Genomic DNA, 23679 nt, shown 5'->3' on the forward strand with positions numbered 1-23679 from the left:
ATTTGATGATTTTCATGGTTTCGACGACTTGAATAGGGTTGACTTTGTGAAATTGTGAAAAAGTGGGGTGATTGGTGGGGGCGGGGTTAGGACAGGGGTACGACTGAGCTTCTTGTGAAAATTTGGCATAGATGTTATTTACCTTATCATAGAAAAATGTGGCTAGGTTGTTACAGAATGCCTGAGTCGGTTTAGGAGTAGTTTGTGGAGGTAAATGTGATAATCTGGTTACTACTCTGTAAAGTTCTTTATTTGAATTCTTGGCCTGCTCAATTTGTGACGAATAATAAGAAGTTTTGGCATGATGGATAAGGGACTTGTATATAGACATTTCTCTCTTATAGTTTTCCTTGTCTTGATTGGAGTAGGTTTTTCTCCAATGTCTTTCTTTGTTACGACAGAGTTGTCTCTGCAATCTTAGTTCTTCTGAGTACCAGGGTGCCGATGGGGTACTCCGATTTTTTGAACTAGTTATGGTAGGTGCCAGTTTGTTTAGGGTCTGAGTAAGCCAACTCGTATATTCTGTACCTGCGTCATTAGGATCTGGAGGCAGATTAGTTACGGAAGCAGACAGCAATTCATGGAGTTGTTTATAATCAATATTCTTCCAGGATCTAAACGTTTTAATAGGTCGAAAGTTAAGTTCCTTATGGGGCGAGGGGAAGGATGGAATAGTGAATACGACTGCATGGTGATCAGTCCATCCCAATGGAATGATTTCCGTAATGTGTAGGTTCTTGTCATTAGTAAATAGCCCATCAAGGGTATGCCCTGCTTCGTGTGTGCTATTTGTAATCCGTTGAGTAAGACCGAGTGATTCCAGGTCGGTAATAAAGGGTGTTGGTATCATTATTTGTCCCATCTTCCAAAGGAAAGTTAAAATCGCCTAAAATAGTGGAGGTGTTTTCAATGGCAAGGGATTCCATCATTTCTAGAAAAGTGGCGAGAAATTGGCTTTTGCTTCCTGGGGGTCGGTATAGAAGAACCCCTTTGAAACGTTGGGACGGACCGAGGAGTATAGAGAACTGCAGGGCCTCACATATAGGGAGAGGTAAGGGATTAACAATGGTTTTGAGCTGACTTCGGTATATTATGGCGATCCCTCCTCCAGTTCTTAATAGTCTGTCCTGCCTATGGATATTGTAACCCTCAGGTGTAGCTATCAGGAGATCGGGTTCGGATGCTGGAGTAGTCCACGTTTCTGTTATAAACAGTATATCCAATTTTTCAGTGCAGATGAAATCGGCAATTTCCTCTTTATGCTTACGAAGAGATCTAGCATTTATAAGAGAAGCCTCAAGACATGGCTATTTTCTTCCTCCTACTCATCTGTCTAGACTCCCCTGACACCCTCTAGTGAGTTCTGTGAATTAGCGCCGAGACACCCTCAGGGGTATTTGTTTGCGCTTTAAAAATTGCTAAAATAAATAAAATAAATAAATAAATAAAAGAAGCTTTAATAGTTGAGGGACTGGTTTTTGGGGACAAGGTATAGGCTTGTGTTGCTTGAGGGGCCTCTAATTTGAATCGACAGTGAGTACAGGCTTTAAGATGGTAAAGAGGCTCATGTGGATTGTAGATGCAATCCAAGCAAGTGAATGGAGGACGTAAGTCAAGAAGGGCTTGATGGGTGTAGATGGGAGTAGGGGCCAAAGGATCAAGGTTTATGGCCCTAGGGGCGGTCAAGGCGCGGACGGGCGCAGACGGGCTTGCCTTTGACGCGCCTTCGGCATGCCGCCGGCGCGCCTGCTGCGCGTGTCCGCTGCGCTTGCGCTTGCTCTCCGCCCTTTGTAGACTGGGGCAGTCGAGAGACTGGAGCGCTACTTTCGGCATCCGCCGGAAGTGAGAATGTTTCTGGGACGTCTGGTGTAGCCCTCCAAACAATCGGCACAAGCCGTGTTGGACCGGGGCCTCGGAGCCACAATCACGGTATTAGGTACAGTGCAAGTGCGCAGTAGCTAGGTTTTAGTGCAAGTGTGCAGGTTTAAAAATTACAAGTTTAAAATAACAGGAGAGCGGCACCTAGTGAAATCAGGCTGCTCTCATCCACTTGCCTGCTCCGGTCTCTCCGCCCTTTGTAGACTGGGGCAGTCGAGAGACTGGAGCGCTACTTTCGGCATCCGCCGGAAGTGAGAATGTTTCTGGGACGACCGGTGTAGCCCTCCAAACAATCGGCACAAGCCGTGTTGGACCGGGGCCTCGGAGCCACAATCAAGATATTAGGTACAGTGCAAGTGCGCAGTAGCTAGGTTTTAGTGCAAGTGTGCAGGTTTAAAAATTACAGGTTTAAAATAACAGGAGAGCGGCACCTAGTGAAATCAGGCTGCTCTCATCCTCATTCAAGCTCTGGCAACAAGGTTACACATAGCCCCAGATATTTGACTGAATAGTGCCGTAGGGGAATGTCAGACTGCCAGTCGAAGCAGTCCCTGGATGGGTGGTGCGGGACCAGTGTAGACTTGGTGGCGTTAAGTCGGAGGCCCGAGACTCGGTGAAAGGCTGCCAGGGACAGCAGGCTCTGGGGACCCGAGGTCGCTGGATCAGCCAGGTAGAAAACCACATCGTCAGCGTACAGGGCAATTTTATCGACGTGGCTCTCATTCCATGCCCACCCACAGATGAGGGGGTCATGACGGATGACGACAGCCAGGGGCTCCATCGCTAGTGCGAATAAAAGAGGCGAAAGGGGACGAATCGGGAAGGTCTCCGAGAGCACCCCATTCACTAGCACCCGGGCGCGGGGGCAGCATAAAGAACTCCGACAAACCGGTGAAAAACTGGGCCGAAGCCCATCTCTGCCAAAACCTCCTGGAGGTAGTCCCAGCCCACTGTGTCGAAGGCCTTTTCAAAATCCAAGAAGAGGAGGGCTAGATAGGGGGAGAGTCGAGCACGGTGAGCCAGGGCCAAGTGGAGGCGCCTGATACAGTGACGGGTGCCTCTGGCTGGCATGAAGCCACATTGGTCTGGATGGACCAGATCCGACAAGAGAGGTTTGAGTTTTCGGGCAAGATGGTGGCATACAACTTGATTTCGGAGTTGATAAGGGAGATCGGGCTGTAGTCCGCACAAGCCACCGAGGGGGGATGGGATTTGGGGATGACCACAATCGTGGCCAGGTCGGATTCGGAGGGGAAGAAGCCAGTATCCGCCACATGACGGAAAGGGCCAAGAGATGAGGGGCAAGGGTGTCCCGAAACGCGGCATAGTATTCCTGTTGGAAGCCGTCAGGGCCAGGTGTCTTGCCGGAATGCAGAAGGGGAATAGCATCGAGCACCTCCTCCAGGGTAAAAGGCCGATCCAGGGAGTCCCTGGACTCCTGCGGCAGAGAGGGTAGCCTGGCACCTGTCTCCTCCAGCAGGGAGGCCAAGGAGGCACCGGCAGGCTGCCTCGCATAGAGGGTCGTGTATAATTGGACAAAGACGCCTGCTATGGCCCCCGACTTAGTGTGCAGGGAACCATCCGCCGCACGGATCTCCGGAATGACCCGATGGACCTTGGGGTAGGAGACAAGATTGTGGAGGAGCTTCCCATTTTTATCCCCCACCCGTAAACCCGCGCCACCGAGGAGCGCCACAGCATTTGGGCAGAATCCAGGGAGATCTGTCGGATTTCCTAGTGAATCAGCGCAAGTTGCCTAGTGGGGTCTCCGCGACCAAGGAGCGTCTGGTCCTCCTCCATTCGCCTCGCCTTGGATTCCAGGTCAACAAGGAGGGCAAGCCGGTCCGCACGCTTAGCATGCACGAACCCCCTCGCCACCCCGCGTATCACGGCCTTGCCGGCTTCCCACAGGGTGCCAGGCGACGGAACTGATCCATTGTTAGTTGAAAAGTAATATGACAATTCCTGCTCCAGCGAGTCCACCAGCTCCGTGTCTGTAACGGGCACAGTCGCAAGGGGCACAGGAGTGATGGGCAATAGTCGGGTCTTAGTTAATGAGGGCTTTATTGATGCAAAAAGGTAGTCCGTACATGTTTTCCTGGTAGGGACAGTTCTACATGGGGAGCGGCTCCGGGTGGTCCTCCAACTCCGGGGCTTGGTTATATCAGTCCTCCGGTAGCCGTCCGGGCTTCGTCAGTGCTTTCGTTCGTCAGGGTCCGTCTTTGCTTTCGGCTCTCAGGACAAAATAGACAAAAGAAAGCAACTCATGAGATCAGAGTTCTCTACTGAGCTGATGTACGGGAAGGGAGTGAGGAATAGCAATAACCCGTGAACGGCAACTATATACAAGTGCAAGGAGGCGTAGTGCCCGGGAAAAGGGAACCGGGACAAGGGGATACCACTATCATACAATAGAACCGCCCTTCCGTCCCACCCAGCCCTTGATCTTGTTACGCACCTGGGCTAGCCACACACCTCCCCCGGTGTGTGGCAGGGCGGCTCACCCCCCCAACCCCCAAGCGCCTTGAGACCGTCTGGGTGAGTAATGCGTTATACATATCTTTGAACTTGAACTTGACGTTGGCCTCCTGGCGTAACCTCCGTCGCAGGTGCCTCTCCTCCTCTCGCAACTCCCTCCGTTCTTCTTGACTCTGCTTCTGTATTCCTCCGATCGCTCTGCTCCTCTTCTCTCCGTCCCTCCACGTTCTCTCCTCACTGGGTAAACAAGCACACCTGGTCTTCCGGCACTTCCGTATTTGACGGCAGCACGTCGTCTTGAAATCCCGCCCACTCATCCTCTGACTGGGAATTAAAGGGCCAGGTACAGTCTTCCTCCATGCGGGAGCCAAACCCGTATTCGCCCCCGCTAAAGTCCGTCTGCTGTGGATGAGAAGAGGGGGGGGGATGGATTGAGAGTTCCTGCAGGGTCCTAGAGCCTCGTACTGAGTCCTCAAAGCTGTCAGGGTGATTCGGCAAGCCCACCCCATTAAAGTGTCCTGTAGGAACCAGGCATTGAGACGCCAGACCGCTTGCGGGCCCACTTGGGGCGAGCCAAGGCGGAGGGAGACAGGAGAGTGGTCGGATAGCCCTCGGGGCAAAATAGTCACTCCGGAGACGAGGTGGCAATCAGTGGCCGGGAGGAAAAGAAGGTCGATACGGGACTGAGTGTGGTGGGCGGCCGATGTGTGGGTGAATTGCACCTTGCGAGGGTTCCAGACTCGCCACGCATCGCACAGCCCCAGGGCAGAGGCCTATCCCGATAGGGCCTAAGCCAAGGCCACCCGGGTGACAGTGGGGGTCCCGGTCGCATCGCAGGAAGGGTTCAAGTCGGCGTTAAAGTCTCCCCCCACCACCGTCAAACCTCGCGAAGGGCAGAAATAACGCCCGTAAGGCAGCGGAGCGTCGGTTGATGAAGAGCTGACGGGACATACAGACACAGGATGTTCAAGGGACAGCCTTCCAACACGCCCGACACCACCACAAATCGGCCCTGAGGATCAGTGGTGGCCCGGGTTAGGGTGAACGGCAAGCTTTTACGGAGGATAATTGCCACCCCACGGGACCCACGCGTGAAGCCCGAGTGCCAGACCGTCGCCAACCCACAGCGGGCCAGGAAATCGCATTGCGTGCCTAGGAGGTGGGTCTCCTGGAGAAGAAAGGCGTCCGCCTCGTAGTGACGGGCCGCCCCGAGGATGGCCGCTCGCTTAATGCGGTCTAGGAGACCATTAACGTTCCAGGAGAGAACGTGGAAGGGTCTAGTCAGCGTGCAGGCCATCGATGGGGACGGGGGCAGGGACCAGCCGAGGGCCTCCAAAGGAGGGCTCCAGGAGAGGAAGAGGGGGCACTTCGCGCAGGGTCAGGGGGAACCGGGCCAATGCCAGCATAGTAGCAGTAATGGCAGGGACCAGCAGCGGGGGGGAGGAGGGAATAACAAAGCGGGTGAAGAGGAGGATGAGCATGGGGACAGAGAGCAGACAACTGCAGTGGATTCGGAAGGAGAGCTACAACCCTCCACTCATGTGTGGTAGTAACACTGGCCGAACAATGGCGAGCTATAGTCAGGACAAAGGGCGGCCAAAAATAGAACAGAAACAACCAACGTAAGAGAGTCAACGGACCACCCACACCCCCCAACACCCCCCACCCTACACTTCAAAACAAGAAGCATCTGTCGCCCTAAAAGCAACCCCACAACAGAAAACACCCCACTCAGGGGATGGATGCTAAGCTAAAACGGTTAGCTTGGGGCAGGAAATATGACCAAGGTACCAATAGGGAGGACCCCCCTCCATGGTGCAGGATACAGAACAACAGTGTCAGACAAGGAATATCACAACGGTAAATGAGAAGGAAGACGGATGATATGTCTAGAAACAGGCCTGCACCGCCAGGGTGTCGCAGGAAAGAGCTGATGCCCCTGGCCACCAGGCCAGGGGAGCCGGAGCCGATGCAGGTCACAAGTTCTGGCTGGAATCAGTGCATGGTTCTTCAGACATGGACCAGGGCCCCGGGTCGCGAATCAAGATACAGGAAGACTGAGTTGCCCTGGATCATGAGTCTGAGTCGTCATCAGGGCCGCGGAGCAACGGGCTTCTGGAGAGATCAGTGTCTGAGAATGCACGTCGAAGAGTGTCCGCGGGTCCAGGGGCACTGCGCAAGTCAATCAAGGATAGAGTCGAGGATGGCAGGTCAGGGTCACATTGCTGCGCCGCGGGGAGGGCTGCCGGATTTGCGAGCCCGGCGACCGGGATAGTGTAGGGGTAAAAATTACTATTCTAACTCCAGGGGATGCAACAGTAGGGTAAGTGTTGGATAGTGTAGGGGTAAAAGTTACTATTCTAACTCCAGGAGGGTGAAAAAATAGGGTACTATTCGTTGTAATGACATGCAATGTATTGTCTGCATTCTAGTGACATGCGTTGTAATTACATTCAATGTAATGGTTGCGTTGTAGTGACATGCGTTGTAAAGGATGTTGCAATCCAATGACTGCCTTGTAAATGTAGTGCGATGTGATGACTGCATTGTAAAGATTGTTTCCTTTATATATATATATCACCTTAGTAACCCACAACCCTAAACCCATACCTACCCCAAACCCTAAAAATGCCCTTCCACACATAAACCCATTCCCAACCTAAACCCTAAAATTACTCTTGCCACCCAAAAACACATACTTACCCTGAACCCTAAAAATACCCTTGCCACCTAAAAACCCATACCCACCCTAAAAATTCCCTTCCCACTCAAAAACCCATACCCACCATAAAAATACCCTTACCACCCAAAAAACCCTACCCACCCTAAAGAAACTCTTGCCACCCATAAGCCCATACCCAGCGTAAACTGTAAAAATACCTTTGCCACTCAAAAACTCGCAGTCCCACCCTACACCCAAAAAACACAGTTGCCCTAACATACATGTGTGTGTATATATATATATATATATATATATATATATACTAGCAGCCCGTCCCGACGTTGTCCGGGGGCAATGAGGCTTCCAGGTAGCAGGAACTCCCTTACCTCGCGTCATCCTACTGTGTGCTTGTCGGCTCATAGAAGGCACGAACGGAAGGCCAACTATTGGTTCCTCACTCTCTCTGACACCACGTTAGGAGTTACCAATCCCCAATGAGGCTGCATCCTCCACTCTGGCCTGCAGCAGTCGGCGACTTGGAGTATTAATAAACGTGCACCACACACGACAAACTGCCCTCGAATATGTGTACTCAGTTATTTATGGTCTCTGCTGTCGGGTTTGTGTAGCTCGGTCAAAATAGCCTTTTTAAACGAGGGGCGTCGCTTACCTCGCCTCTTCCTCTGGGGCCGTCTCAGCCCCACGGACCCACTGTCGCCGCCGCTCTCTTCCGCTCTCCTCCCGCTGAACGGCGCGTTACTTTTCCTCCCCGAATTTTTTTTTAGCCCGCCATCCCCCGAAATTTAGCTTTAGTTGCGCCTCTGGATGGCAGCCTTTGAACCATCGACAGAAAGCAATGTGCACAGCATAACTGTCCCAAACAATGAAAAATACCACAAACTGTAAATTATTACGCAGACGGAGCCCATGTTTTCACCTGGCGCACGTGAGTATCTCGGTCATTTTGTTAAAAGTTGTATTATGGGGGTTGTAGTTCCCATTCCCGTTTTACATTAGGACATGCAAAACCACAAGTATAAGAAAGTCAGGAAACAAACAGAAATGGTAATCTACTCACACCTGCCATGATACGGTACTGACACAACCAACAGAGCGGCATTTACGGGCGCACGAGGTCACCGCTACTCCAGAGACAGACTATAACTTTCCACCTTGTAACAAAGGCAGCGGGACTGCTCTGCGTTAAGCACTTCCTCTGTTCGGAAGGTTGGAAAGTTGCCCTTTCTTGCAAACATGTTTTCAAGGGAGCAACAGAACATCATGCTCCGAGCCCTGACTGCAGCCCATGGGCTGTCATGGAAGACGTAAATAATAACCCCAGTCCTGCCAAGTATCACGCAACAGGTGTGACACTCACGCATTTCAGTGCGGTGATCCGCATCACCGCACTGAAATGCATTGTTACGCATTTTGCCACTGGCCAGCGCGCGCCACCAGCGGCACCTGTGCACCGGCTCTAGTGCTCAGAGAGACGTGCTGTCAGCAGCTTGCTTGCTGGGCTGCGTTAAATAAATAGTTAAAGATCCTTCCTCGCTCAGCTCTGGAGAGCGCAATTAAGTAACAAATCTTCCCAACCTGTGCGTGCGCCTGGCTGGCGCCGCATTCCTTTGACTCACACTTCTGCCAATTACCGACAGGGGTGGGGGGAGGTGGGTCCTGCCCTCTCAGTCCACGATGCTACTGGTTGTCAGTCATTATGGCCTACCAGGGCGCCCAGGTTTTTTAAATCCGGATGTGACCCCCAGTGCCCTCACGTCTGAGGAAGAGGAAGTGAGGCAGAACAGCGGGGTATTCAATCTGAATCAGTCGAATCCTCCTCGCCGAGTGTAAGAGCGACTGACCGACCGGACCCAGTGAAAAATTGAATTAATTTCACTCACCGCCGACACAGGACAGTGAGTGACTCTCGTCATGGCCGCCCGCCATGCAAGAGGCATCGGTGATCATGGGTGGCGCAAATTACTGCGGCCAAGCGGGGGATGAGTGAGTCAGCAACCTGCAGTGTCTGGGGGGAGAAGAAGATGAAGACTGCAAGTGCTGCTGCAGAGTGCATCATGCAGCAGTGCAGTCACAGTGCTGCAGCGCTGTGCGGCAGGTTTCCGAGTCTCTGAACTCGTCTAGTAAGTGTTTTATACTGCACGATGAGTCATCTGAAAAATGATTTAACACACAGTAGCATCTGCAGGGCTGATCTGTCTCATAATCCTTCCTGAGTCAGCGAGCCTCCTGGTTTATCTGCAGTCTGATCACTGTGATTTATCACAGTAAATGCAGGCGGGCCGCAGGGCTGCTCTGTCTGACTCACATCATTGATCTTAGGGCAGCAGTAAGGTATTATATTAAAGGCAGGGTCACTGCGTGACAGTTTTACCAGGCAGGGCTCTCTCTGCTCTGGGCACTGGGTATAAAGTGTGTGCGGGCGTAAGTGATTATTTGTGGGTCAGGGTGTGGCTGCCCTTAAAGAACATTCTGCCCTGATTTACATGCGTTCCTCCAGGTTGGCCCCGGGGTGACTATAACCAGCCTGCCCCTCCTGTCGTTCGCATCTGTGGAACTAAAATTAAATAAAAGATCTGGGGGGTGAAAATGGAGCTCATCAGATATCCCACGTGGACACTTGGAGGGCGGGGGAGGGGGTAGCGTGATTCCTCAGAGGCCCCCTCCCTGTCCCTTCTCATGTTCAGAGTTAGCATCCGCAGGCAGGGCTGCCCTGTCATCCTTCCTGACTCAGTACGTGACAGTTTTACCAGGCAGGGCAGGGTTCTCTCTGCGTCTGCACTGGGGCCCGGTGCGGGGGAGGACTGTGGGTGTGGGGGGAGGTGGGTGACTAGGTTAGCGTCATTCCTCAGAGTCCCTGTCCGGAACAGAACTTACTTGCCGCCGCAGCACGCACAGTAGTAGATCATCTCTGAATAAATTATTTCAGTCACATACAATCAATATTGTTTAAAATCTGCAGGCAGAGCACCTCTGTCTTATCCACCCTTCTGAGTAAGCCTGGTTTATCTGCAAGTGCAGATCTGATTTAATCACAGTAAATCTGTAGGCCTGGCTGCAGGGCTGCTCTGCCTCCTCATCCTTATCATGGGTGCCCCTGACTAACTTTTATCTTCACAGATTGGGGGTCAGTGCGTGTCAGTTTTACCAGCCAGGCTGGCTCTCGCTGAGTTCTCTCTGCACTTGGTGGGGGGTGGGGGCGAGGGGGGGGGGTCCGTTGCAACTAAGGTTAGTGTCCTTCCATTTCTGGTGCTCCGAAGCAATTTCAAGAAGTTCTTGCAGTTTCTTGTTGCTCAAATGGCTGTAATTTCTGAATTTAAAAGTTTCCCTAGTCTTCATTGGATGATTTTTGCTCGCAGAAAAGTGTCACTCATAGTCGTTAGAATGTCACTTATAATTTCACTGACATTTTAAAAATGTCACACATGGCTATCTGAAACCTTGGCAGCTATGTAACCCCCGCATTCCTCCCATCGGCGATGTATTTGGCGAGCTGTTTGCCGTGGCACCAAACGCTCAGTTTCACGTCCGAGCAGGAACTTAAACGCCGTTTTTAAGGGGGTTGCACGTAAACAGAAACACGAATATGACAGTGGACGCCTACCGTAAAACTTTCCATCCAGTCAGGGGATCCAAGACAGAGAGTACATCCATTGTAAAGCGCCGAGGGGGGTCAGCAAGCAGCGCCCAGCGCCCAGAGGACAACACAAAACAACAGCAATGGTAGTATCCTCCGGCGCTACTTCCAAGGGACTACTTTTTTTTGTAAGGTATATTTTTTAAACAAAGTATATTTTTTTGGGGTATATAGCCTATGTCACTCTGCAGACCCTGCCAATTCCAATGATGTATTGGGTGTTTGGATTGGCGCTGAGGTTCCCGAGTTTACCCGCCTCAAAGGTTCCCAGTACTTACTTTATAATAGTAGTATATATATATATATATATATTTTACACGAGAAAAAGATTACTCCGGCACTCCGCTTGGTAGATCACATCAGTTTATTTCACACTGTCATGGCCAACTCGTTTCAAGCGGCAGCCCGGGCCGGCACTGTCTTGAGGCCCGTTGCGGCCGCCTAGAAGTTTTGTGACGTGACCAGACCGGGTGACCTGCTTCAGCAGCTTTTGCTTCTGTAGCTGGAGGCTGTAGGCCCGCCTCATGCACAATGCACACAAACACAGGACTTACTTTTGGCAATGTAATTGAAAGTCCCTCGTTTGCACTGTGCGTCTGTGCCTGCATGCTGCAGTTACCACAGGTCAGGAGTGCAAGCTGCAGTGCAACGCGGCCTAAGTCCCGCCCGCCGCGTTAGTGACGTCACGTCCAGTCGCTCGCTCCGACCGTTGTTGGCCCCCTACCCTGCCGTCCCAGCCTCACTAAGAGTTCAGGGAGATTATTTATTGATGATGGCTGGCGGCTTGCAAGCTGGGTAGGCGAGAACTCCTCGAGCGGGAATAGGGAGAGGAGCACCTCACAGGAGGAAGCTGAAGTAGAGAACCACGAGACTGCAGTAAGAATGGCACACTAATACCTCCTGCACACTTTTTTGCTACCTCACGTATTTTGTTTGCTTTGCTCACAATTGTCACTTTTACCTCATAATTAAACGTCTGCTTTTGTAATTTTTTCACTTGTAATTTTCTCCTATCAGTTCTATTCCTATTGTGAAGCGCTCTGATGCCTTCGGGTAAAGTCCGCGCTATAGAAAAACGCATAAATAAATAACTGTCCAGACTGTCCTCTTGCTCTTCCTGGCCATCGCTACAGCCTGTAAGTTCTTCATCTGTTGCTTGTACAACATTGGAAAGCAAAAGCACACTGTCTAGCTTTGTATTCATTTAGAATTCAGCCTCATGCTAATTTCTTTCACTGTTGCTTATATCAAAGTGCGAGTTTTTAGGTCGAGGACCTAAAGGCTGCGCTTGCGCAGTCTTAGGTCGGAGATTTAACGTTTTTGAGACGGGGCTTGAACCCACCTCTTTCCTCCACCTCTCCTCCATTGGCTGGCTTCCTAAACAGAGGCCAGCCATTGGAGGAGAGGGGCATCACTCCAATCAAGCAACGCCTCTTTCGGATTCGGGGGCGTGTTTTTGGCGTTCTTTCCGCCTGTGACGTCATCCGTCACTCAGAATGCCAAAACACGCTCCAGATTCTGAAAATTTCGGAAGCTTGAGGCCGCCATTTTTTTTTTTTGCAGATGCAGTGGCATTGAGCCCAGGAGGGTGAAGGGGACACTGGACCCAGTTATAAAATTATTCATGTTGCGTTCCTCAAATGTAGATATTGTGTTGGAAAGTGGCAGGCAGCCTCTTTGGTTAAAGTTATGGTCGACAGTAAAGACGGCCTCTGTCGGGAGAGCCGAGTGAGATACAGCGTCTGATTATCTGCGTGTGAGAGAATGAGAGACTGAGGCCAGTGGGAGCACTAGAGAGTTGTATGTGAGCTTCAGAATACCTGTGCGTGGAGATTTCTGTTAGAGTGAGAGAGAGTGAGTGACAGCCTGCCCGGGTCGGAAGCTGCTCGTGTTTGTGAGCCAGAGAGAGCCTGCATAGTCAGCGCGAAGCCAGGGCATAGAAAGCTGCACAAGTGACAACACCATCTCTCTATTCGCGCCAATTCCCAGATGTTTCTCGACACTTTACAGGATCAGCGATTTTGTACAAAATAAACACCCCGGGAAGCAAAGCGCTGAGCTCAGCAGTTCTGTGAAGGAGAATGGCTTCTCCCTGCTCCGGCGGTGCCCTGGTTAGCATTCTAGGGGCGCAGGGCGGGAACAATAGACAGCAGGGCAGGCGGGCTGCAGACCCGAGTCACCGGGGTCGGACTGCTCGACGGGACCGGGACAGGAGGATTCGAGAGCTACTGAGATTCGAAAATATACGGCTACAGGAACTGGAAGGTGAGGAGGACGCTGATTGGAAGACTTGAAAGCCTCCGGGATCTGATGGTTTGATAACTCACGGGGTTGTATGGATCCCGGGCTGTGGCGTTGGAAGGTTTGAGAGCCACACGGACCAGTTGATTTGAGAGCCTCTGGGATTCAAAGGCTACACAGCCTGAGAAAGAGGACAGCTGGGCACCTGTGGGAATGCAAGACAACTGCCTGTAGACTGGTGATCCCCGCAGCTGCCGTGTGCCATTTGCCCTCCGCCCTCCGCACCCTCTTCCTTGTGAGCCTGCCTTCACTGGTTGTTGCCGCAGGATGGCCATGACGTGAGAGCCGGAGACCGCCAGCTCAGCCCGCACCCTCCATCTACCTTCTTCCTCCTCCCCCTCTTTCTGCTGCAGCGCTCAGAGAAACTGAAGGTAAGGAAACACCTCTCGGCTCGTTTTCTTGCCTTTCACACAGTATGTTTTAGTAGATGTCTGACAGCCCGTGCTGGCCCACCGGACTTTTGTCATCCTGTTTCCTCTGCTCCGCAAGCCATGGTGGAGTTGGTAAACGACCTCCTGCAGCTGCAGGCCGTGGGTGCGTGGAGGGACCTGACGACCAGCGACCAGCTGCGGGCCGCCACCATGCTGCTCTACACCGTGGAGGAAGGGGCCTTCGTGCTGGCAGAAATAGTCCTGGAGAACACCGACAACCACCGTGAGTACCACTTCCGTCCCCTTTTAGAGTCACACAGCACAACGGAGGGCACAAGCACATTCCTGCCTGGCAAAACTTGAACTGCACATTTTCTGACGAACTGAAAACCAGCAGCTTTGTAGTTTTTGTGAAAAATCTATATTGTGTAGATAGCAATAGCGTTTATTGGTCCCACAAATGAGCAAAACGTTTCTTTTGGGGGTCGAAAGAACGTTATCAAACCTCTTCCAAGTAGAATTAGTCCCTAAAGCACTACAGCTGAATGAGTTAAGTGAAACCCTCAACACATTCTTTAACTCACTTATGCAGTGATCAGCTAACACATACACACTGCATTTATGTTGTCTGTGTGTGTGCGTGGCTCTGTCTGTGCGTGGCTCTGTCTGTGCGTGGCTCTGTCTGTGTGTGGCTCTGTCTGTGTGTGTGTGTGCGTGGCTCTGTGTGTGTGTGCGTGGCTCTGTGTGTGTGTGTGTGCGTGGCTCTGTGTGTGTGTGCGTGGCTCTGTGTGTGTGTGCGGGGCTCTGTATGTGTGTGCGTGGCTCTGTATGTGTGTGCGTGGCTCTGTGTGTGTGCGTGGCTGTCTGTGTGTGCGTGGCTGTCTGTGTGTGCATGGCTCTGTATGTGTGTGTGCGTGGCTGTGTGTGTGCGCGTGGCTCTGTGTGTGTGCGCGTGGCTCTGTGTGTGTGCGCGTGGCTCTGTGTGTGTGCGCGTGGCTCTGTGTGTGTGCACGCGTGGCTCTGTGTGTGTGCGTGTGGCTCTGTGAGTGTGTGCGCGTGGCTCTGTTTGTGTGCGCGTGGCTCTGTGTGTGCGCGTGGCTCTGTGCATGTGTGCGTGGCTCTGTGTGTGTGTGTGCGTGGCTCTGTGTGTGTGTGCGTGGCTCTGTGTGTGCGTGGCTCTGTGTGTGTGTGCGTGGCTCTGTGTGTGTGTGTGTGCGTGGCTCTGTGTGTGTGTGCGTGGCTCTGTGTGTGTGTGTTTGCGTGGCTCTGTGTGTGTGTGTGTGTGTGTGGTTGTGTGTGTGTGGCTCTGTGTGGATAGCTTTTTTTGTAGGTGGCTCTATGTGTGGGTGGCTCTGTCTGTGTGAGGGTGGCTCTGTGTAGGTGGCTCTATGTGAATGACTCTGTGTGGGTGGCTCTGTATATGTGTGTGGGTGGCTTTGTGTGTGTGGCTCTGTGGGTGTAAATGCAATACGTCATGCATATGCGAGCGATTAAGCTATTGGCATTGTAAATGACAATGCCATTTATTTAACGATTAAGCTATTGGCAATGTAAATGACAATACCATTTATTTATGATTAAAAAAAAGAAATAAAAAAAAAGTCATGAGCAATGGCAATAGCTCTACCTTTAATAATGCCTAGACCATTGCATTGTAAATGCTTGTTTAAATTTGCTTTCTGTTAAGCACAATCCGTTTGAGTGAATCATCTTTTCTGTTCCCAATTGCTGGCCTCAGATTATTACAGATATGCGACAGTGTGATGTTTAAAGCCAGGAATGTTGATCATCAGACGAATAGCTATAGGAACGCAAATGTGCAATTAAGGAGTGTGGGACAGCGGCGCGTTGGGTAACCATGTAGCCAAAAGCCTATGTAGATATGTGAGATATTGGAGATTCCGGGGCCCAGTTTGCAGGGTGGGGGCGGGGGTCATTTTGCTTTATGCCCCTGGTGTGTGGGAGTCTTGAACAGACTTGAAATGGGCAGATCGGTTGACACTAGATGCCACAGTGTTACACAGATCCAAGTAATGGGAAAACGAGGTAAGATTAACAGCCTTATAAATTGGGAGGAGATGTAGCTTAATGGCCGGAGCTCAGAGAGCTGCCAATTTAGAATTTTGGGAACCAGGGGCCAGATGTAGGTCGGTCGGTAACGGCAGAAAATCGGTATTTTCGGCCGTTACCGACCGGTATACAAAATTTGGCATGTAGGGGGCATTATTTTACCGAATCGGTAAAATTACCGAATCGGTAATTTTACCGATTTGGTAAAATAAAAAATCGGTAAATTTACCGATTCGGAGCCACCCATATGTAGGTGGGACTCTTCAGAGTCCCAGGAGCCTTAACGAATCAGTATTTTATCATCAAATCCAATTTGATGGTAAAATACCGATTCCGGTGTGCATGCACATGTGTGCATGCACACCTATGCCATGTGACAGGCAGACCTGCCCTTAGGGCAGGTATGCCTGCCACATGGCACCCGTGCCTGTTTTGAGGGTGCCAGAGGGTGTCAAAGTGACACCCCCTGCACCCTTGTGAAATTCGGTATTTACCGATTCGGTAAATACCGAATCGGTAATGCCCATTCATTCCTATGGGCTTCATCCGATTCGGTATTCCAGCACATCTGGAATACCTACATGTCGGACCCATTGATTTACCGATTTTAAATTACCGAATCGGTAAAATTCGTCAATTTAAATTTGGTAAATCTTTCCTACCTACATCTAGCCCCAGGTGCGTGTCTTGACATTGGTTGAATATCCTGCAATTTCTGGGCAAATCACTTAATCTCTCCTAGCCTACAAGAAAAAAAAAATCTCACCTTGCATAATGTAATCTGGAGTTCATGTAAAGCGCTCTAAAGCTCTTGGCCCAAAATCGTTCTATATAAAACTGCAAAATAACAACTCATATACAGCTGATGTTTCTTTGTGCAGATATTTGCCACCAATCCTGCTGATAGGCTGTAACCTACATTTACCACCCTTTTCATAAAAACAAGTTCCCTATCACTTCACTGTTCTATATTACACTCTTGAATCCTATGAGTACAATGAAATATTGATGATGCAGCTTTATTTTTAGTTTTTTATTTATTTACAAATAGCTGCAGTGCCAGCCCAGGCCTGCAGTGCAGTTGTACTGAGAGGAGCGAGCGCGCAGCATTGATTACACAGAATATGTTTATGCAATGTGACAGTACAGCCAGGAATGTAGGTGTTCCAGCACAGCCTGGGGTATATTACCGCTCAGGTCAGGTGCACTGCACACACTACCTCATGCCACGCAATGCATTAGTAACAGCACACACTCTTTGCTCTTGCTGTCTGCCACTTCAGAGGTTGTTTTTTATTTACTATGTAGCCAGCGACAGAAGGAAAGACCCGACGCCCCCCCCCCTGGGGCCCGCAGGGTCCCACTGTCTCGGACTGACTCCTCTTCCAGTTCCTTTAGAACTGGCCGGGCCCCAGAGCAGCGCCCAGCTGCCTTCCCATTGGTCGCCCTGACACCGCCTATGGATGCCATGATGCTGCATACAAGGACATCATGACTCCGTAGATTAATACCAAAAGACCACAGATAGACACAGTGACACTGCAGATGGTCACTGTGGGTCTTTAAGGGTTTCCATCCTCTTTGCGAATTTGTGCATCATTTGTCCGGGGCTGGCTGTTGTCTTGCTTGCTTTGCTATAAGTGTACCTTTCATAGTGCATATTGGCTGTCAGATCGAACTTCTTGGGGAGTACTTCTTGAATGCCCCTTTGACCCCATCTCCTGCTAGGTATTATAGATATTTGATTATCTTTGTGTCATTTCTTCCAGTGCGTCGAAGAAGTAATCAAATGTTTGTTTCGATGATCGAGTCGGATTACCTGGTGCTAATGTTTTGCTTCTTTGTCATGCTTAAGGATGGGGAGGTTGGCCTTCCTGACTTGTAACGTAATGTTTCCTGGGGCAGGCCTGTTGGTTTGCATATCTTGATCATCTTTACCTGTGTGCTTTTATTCCCCTGCCTTTTTCAATTTTGCTGCGTGCAGTTTTGTGGTTACTCGCCCTGGCTGTTCTGCCTAGTGTGCCTTTTGTACTGCCAGTCACCTATGTATTCAACTGTGTAGCCTTTGACCGTGTCATGTATGTGCATATAACTTGCATGATCGAGGTAACTATTAGCAGCAATACTACTTGTCTCTCTGACATCTTTCAAGTGCTCACCGTCCTTTTTCACCAGCAGATCTCTTTTATTAAACATTAGGAACTCTGTTTTGAAGTACGTAGAGGTTGAAAGGGGAGATACCGGAACTGGAATTACCATTTCTGGGTTGAGTTACCCCTCCAACCTCCATTTATCTCGAGTTGAAATCACCGGAATTGGGAATTACTTCCGGGAACGGGAATTACTGGTTCAGAAAAAGCATGTTTTGTCCATGCTGGTGGCTTTACTGATCAGATTTGCCACCTAATTTAAACAGGTGGTAAATCTGAGGGAGGATAGGTTACTGCAGGTCACCAACAGGGTGGGGAGGTTGTGGCATTGAAGCTACAAGGCTGCCTTGGAGAGCTTTGCATGCTCCGAACTGCTGGAAGAGAATCGGGTGGGCATTAGCTTTGCACTTTACCTCTGGCCCGGAGCCTCATGGGTTTCACCACGCGTGTTTCTACACCATGTAATCTCAGGGATACCCTTCTTGACGACTCATACTGAGGCCCTTAGAGGGGTTTAGATGCAGGCAAGGACAAGAAGGTCATTTGCAGATTATTGCTTGTTATTCTGCCTTTCCAGCTGTAGTCAGAAAGTTGAAGTACATGTGTCTTAAAAAATAAAACCAAAAACCCTATATCCACCATGCTGCCATCCTCCAGCTCTTGACCTAACAGATATGAATCAGTGTCAGACCCCTCACTCTATACTTGCGTCGTCTGCGCTGGTTTAAAGTTGGCCACGTTAGGGAAGAGGAGGCATTAGCAAAGCAGCTTTCCCTGACCTCTCCCAGTCTTCTCTAATAGATGTCATAACCACCCACATTTTCTTTCTACATAAATGCAGGCCGCAAGTTGTCTTTACGGACCATTGCCACTTGTATGGTACCTCCGAGAGCAGTTAGGGACTCCACAGGAGAGGCGGGGAGCATTTTGTGTTTTGTCGAGTACAGTGTAGTGCTTTTGCCACCCTTCTGTGAGTAGCGCCTGCCTACTCATTTCGCTAAATACCAGAGGCCCTCAGACTTCCCCCTGTGGAAGAGAGGTAGGCTGCAGAGCCACTCTGGGACATTCCCTTGAACCATACTCTGACCACTGACCACTGGGAATTACTGCAGCATCCATGCCTAGCTTCTGCCTGCCAAGGACAGCACAGTGCACTCTCCGCTGTTGTTACTTTAGTATAGTCTGCCTCTTTGTCTCTGTAGCGGGAATAACTTAATTTCATCTAGTATATTTCTCAGGGTGGCAGCTAAAAATCGCTGTTTAAGGACACCTCAGATAGATCGACTCTTGAACCCATGTGGCAGGGAGACAGGCTGCAGGCCCAGTCCAGCAACTTATTGAGTAACTGTTCCCTAGATGTCAATACATCAACTGCATCTGTCTGCCCTTCCCTCCTGTTCTTGGAGTCTACCAGGGCTGCTGTAGATAGCAACCCCAGTCTCAGCAGTGTCTCCTGCGCTATGGTTTAATTTCGGTCCTAGCTCTTTTCACCAACCCTTGTGTACAGGGATTAACATCAAGCATATGAATGGGTCTTAATGTTATTATCTGATCATGCAATTTGTTGACTTAATTTGTAATTCTGTTTTTTTGTTTTTGTTTTTTAGGATTACCAGAAGGGGCACCCCACACGTCTCCTCCTCCATATAACCCTGTCCAGCCAGAGGGGCCCTGCAATGGTGTAATTCCAGGCTACAACGACCCCCCACAACAGTCGAGCTCTGCTACCCTACCCCGGCCTGACAACCGAGAATACGTGCAAGAGACCCAGTTTAATGGCAATCCACAAGGCTATGTTGTCCAGACCCAAGGGGGAACGCTACCCGGGGGCGGGTACATGCATTCCGGCTACCAGGTCCAGCTGCAGCCCTGCACCGCCTATGTGCCAGTATATCCAGGAGGGACGGTGAGTGTGGCTTCACCAGGACAAGACAGAATGGGGGGGGGGGGTAGGATCAACCGTTTCTGAGGGCAGGAGAGTGGCCTGTAATAGACTGGACGGATTATCCCCTGACTTTCCTTTTTCGAAGCCAGTGGGACTGGGGGTGTGCTGACTAAAAGAGGCTGAAAGTAAGCAGTTGGAGAAGCAGCTGGGTTCCATTGTCAAGGGGACTGAATTGAATAGCCCAAGAGGTCTTCAGTTAAAGTAGAGCAGTTGTCATAAAGCACTAACCTTGCACTTGAAATTTAGCTGAAATATGCACTCTTCTCTCTCATCTCCCCTACTAGTATTTACAGGAATATGAGGGACAATAGAGACAGCCAGGAAAGGGAAATGGGATAAGAGGAAAAACAGACACACTGGACTTTACCACTCATCCACTCGGTGTAGATAGTTGTCTAAAGGCAGTAAGAGATACCTTTACTGACTGGCTTAACTGTATTGTATTTAACTTGTTGGAATGACATCTGCGTAACTTGGGTCCTTGGGTGACATACTAGTGTCTTGCAAATACCTTCCTCCACACTTCTTTCTCCAAGTAGGATCAGTACCTCAAGCTTTGTCAATATTCATTTTCTATGGCAGATGATTTGGAGTTTCTACTGGAGTCCTGTTCGACTGCAAGTAGTTAACACACATTCAAAGTCTGTGATTCCTCACTGGGCCATTCTTGTAACAAGTATCGAAACTGAATACCGTACGCATATCATCTGCAAACTGAGCTCTGACTTTAGAGTTCTTCCTATTCTGTCATAGGATAATCTTGGAATTTAAAGAGCAATTCTACAGTCTTTTAGCAAAGTTCGAATTCAAAGTTTAATTACTTCAAAGTTAGTTATACATGTTGCAGCCTTTGGAATAGTAATACACAAGTGTGTCCTTCAAATGCAACTCTGCAAGAATGTGACAGTTCGTTAAGGGTGGTCATAGTTGGCGGAGTACCACTCCACGGAATTCTGCTGAATTGATAAAAAACTCCCTGAACTCTGTTACGCCTCACCAAATTAATAAAACAGAAACCTCACATACCCTTGATAAAACAACAAGCATCTCTATCATTACATGCAAAAATGCATGTAGTCATCTCACAAAAGTGAAAATGAAAATATAGCAAGCAGTGAAAGAGGTGATGATTTTGGTGCCCTCACTAACCTAGGGAGAGAACCATGCAGATGCTTTGAACACAAATAGCACATCATGCTGAATGATTGGTGGTGGTCCCATCCTGGGTGGTCCAACCCCAAGCACAGTTATGGACAAAAATACAATCCCAACCAAAGGCCCTGCAAAGCATTATGGGACGACAAATAACTATCTTTTAAAAAAAAAATTATTTATAAAGTTTTATTAGCAACACAAGAGTACAACATACAGCATACAGCTACAAAACGTATGTTTATCATTTCCACAATACATTGTAAATCCGTACATTGTAGAGGCACAGTTAGTCAATTTGTGGCATATACAGGCTTTACTAAATTGCAGAGAAAACACCCAACTCTCCCCCCGCCCCTCCCTCCCCCATCCCATCTACCAGGCTGTACCAACACTGCAAAGCCTTCTCCTCAAGGCAGTTCCGTCCATGCATGCGCTTTTCATTAGAAAGAGTGGACGGTGAGTAGTATCCTAATGCCAACACAGTATAGCACACAGAGCTTACAATGTAGAATGACTGTAATCCGTGATACAGCCAAAACAGTGTGCACAGCGACCCATGCGTCGAGCCGCTCCCCCCCCCAAGCAGGTCAGGGTGTGCAAGCATGTATGTCGTCAAGGGGCTCCAGAAGTCCTTCGGGCGTGAAGCCTCAGGTATTTCCTCCCTGTAAGCCAGCAACTGGTGCCTACAGTATGACAGATCAGTAAGCCACAGTTTGACCGTGGGAGCCGAGCGTGCTCCCACCTCTTTGCCACAGCACGTTTTGCCAGCAAAGTGGCAATCGCCACGAGGCGGCGGTTAGCGGGCTTTAGGCCATTGACATAACCTAGCAGACACAATTCAGGGGTACACTCAACTCGCTCCAGTACCACCTCTGATAATATGCGAGCCACCGCAGTCCAGAACTCCGACACTTTCCCACACAGCCAAGCCACGTAGAGAAAATCCGCATCCTCAACTCCACATCTGACACACCGTGCAGACTCACGCAGACCATACCTATGGAATTGTAGTGGGGTAAAATATATTTGATGGAGAAACTTAAAGTGGATAATCCTGAGATTACAATTGGCAGTCAAGCGCCCTGTGAGTTGACAACAAGCCGACCATGTTTCCATCGGGAGCGGGGAGCCCAGCGCCGTTTGCCATCGTTGACGCGACAGATGGTCATCAAACTCTGTTTTTCTTTGAGATGCATGGTAGAGGCGAGTTATGAGCCCTTTACGGCTCGTACCCGTCAGCATCACCTGCAAGGCCCTGAGGGTTACAGGTTCCTCCGGAAAGCCCGGGTAAACCTCCAGCATTGCCTGCCGAACGCGGATAAACATGAATCTAAACATAAAGGGTCGATTGACACCTTGTTGGGCTACCTCCAAAGTTTTGAAACGACCTCCAGCGAATAGATCACCCATACGTACTATACCGGCAGCCGAGAGCTCCTTCAAGGCAGTGGGCTCTCTCGCAGCCGAGATTCCCGGGTGCGAAGCCAAAGGCAGGAGGGGAGCATAAAGATTTGAGAGCAGAACCCTAGCAGCCAGAGTCTTCCACGCCCAGGATGTACACCAGGCAGGGCTAATTTCCTTGCGAGGCCCACCCGACCCGCCTGACAGAACCATAGCTTGCGCAGGGATAGGGCAAACCGCGTCTGTTTCAATCGCCACATGTGGCTGGAAGCGCTGCGGGAAATGCCAGTAATGCGCAAAATGCGCCTGTGCACAAAGGTAATACAAGCAGATATCCGGGGCTTCAAAGCCTCCCCTGTCGAACGGTTGCACTAGGAGATCCCAGCGGCATCGTGCTTGCTTGCCTCCCCATATAAATGTAAGTAGAGCTGACTGCAGCGTCTGAAAGAAAGCTAGATTCAGCCTGATGGGGACATTGATGAAAAAATACAGTAATTTAGGCAGGAACACCATCTTAACGACCGCGATCCTATCTGCCAGTGACAAGGGAAGACGTGCCCACCTCTCAGTTTGTTCCAGTATGCGCATAACGGCGCGGCCATGGTTCTCTGCGACCACCACTGCAGGGTCTCTATGGATCAGTACCCCAAGATACTTTACTGGATCCGTAGCCCATGTCAGGGGGAAATCCATGTCAACCTCCTTTGTGCGCTCCGTTAGAGGAAAAACCACGGATTTGGACCAGTTTATGCCCAAACCCGAAAATCTTTCAAATTGGACATATTCCCTCAGAAGCGGAGATAGATATGTGGAGGGCTCCCGAACGTACAGAAGCATGTCGTCCGCATACAGTGACACGATCAAGGGGCGCTGCCGGAATCTCAAGGCCGCAGCCGAATGCTTTTGACGAAGCTTGCACGCCAGGGGCTCGATTATCAAGGCAAAGAGTATCGGTGATAGGGGGCAGCCTTGTCGGGTGCCTCTTCCAATCGGAAATAAGGGCAAGACCCTGCCATTAGCCCTAACACTGGCAACCGGTCCACTATAAAGAACTCAAATCCACTGGAGGAAGAAGGGGGGAAATCCCATTCGAGTCAGGACCGCGAACATGTAGGACCAATGCACAGAATCAAAGGCCTTAGCTGCGTCGAGTAACACAGCCACAGCCTGGAAGTCAGGCTCAAAATAGTGCAGTGTGGAGAATAGTGTATGTAAATTATGTGATGATGGACAGTGGTCTGTACGAACCGGATTGATTAGGGGGTTTGTCTGGTTTCAGTAGTGTGACCAGTAAGGCCTCGCGGAGTGACGGCGGAAGATGCCCATTGTCATATGCCTCCGCAAATACCTCCAGCAGCCGGGGATCCAGAAGTGTTGCAAACTTTTTATAAAATTCACTAGGCAGCCCATCCAGTCCGGCAGACTTGCAGGTAGGTAGGGCCATTAAAGCGTCTCGCACATCCTCCTCCCCGAACGGTTGCACCAAATATTCACAATGCGCATCAGACAACCAACCCAGTGCCACATCATCAAGGTAAGCATGTGTTGCCTCATCAGAAGGAGACTCCCGGGCAGCATAGAGATCAGTGTAGAACTGCAAGACAACCTCGCAC

The 23679-nt window shown here is 50.2% G+C and overlaps 1 protein-coding gene across 2 annotated transcripts in view; it reads left to right on the forward strand.

Moving 5' to 3' along the window:
* The window catches only part of PRRT1 (proline rich transmembrane protein 1), a 182934-nt gene that overhangs the window by 110125 nt on the left and 49130 nt on the right, over positions 1–23679 (forward strand). For both annotated transcript variants that reach the window (XM_086924595.1, XM_086924594.1), the window contains exon 2: positions 19173–19471. In XM_086924595.1, coding sequence (XP_086780721.1) covers positions 19173–19471 — 299 coding nt within the window. The remainder of the gene's footprint in view (positions 1–19172; positions 19472–23679) is intronic.

Source organism: Lissotriton vulgaris, chromosome 5 (assembly GCF_964263255.1).
Source record: "Lissotriton vulgaris chromosome 5, aLisVul1.2, whole genome shotgun sequence".
Taxonomy (NCBI): Eukaryota; Metazoa; Chordata; class Amphibia; order Caudata; family Salamandridae; genus Lissotriton; species Lissotriton vulgaris.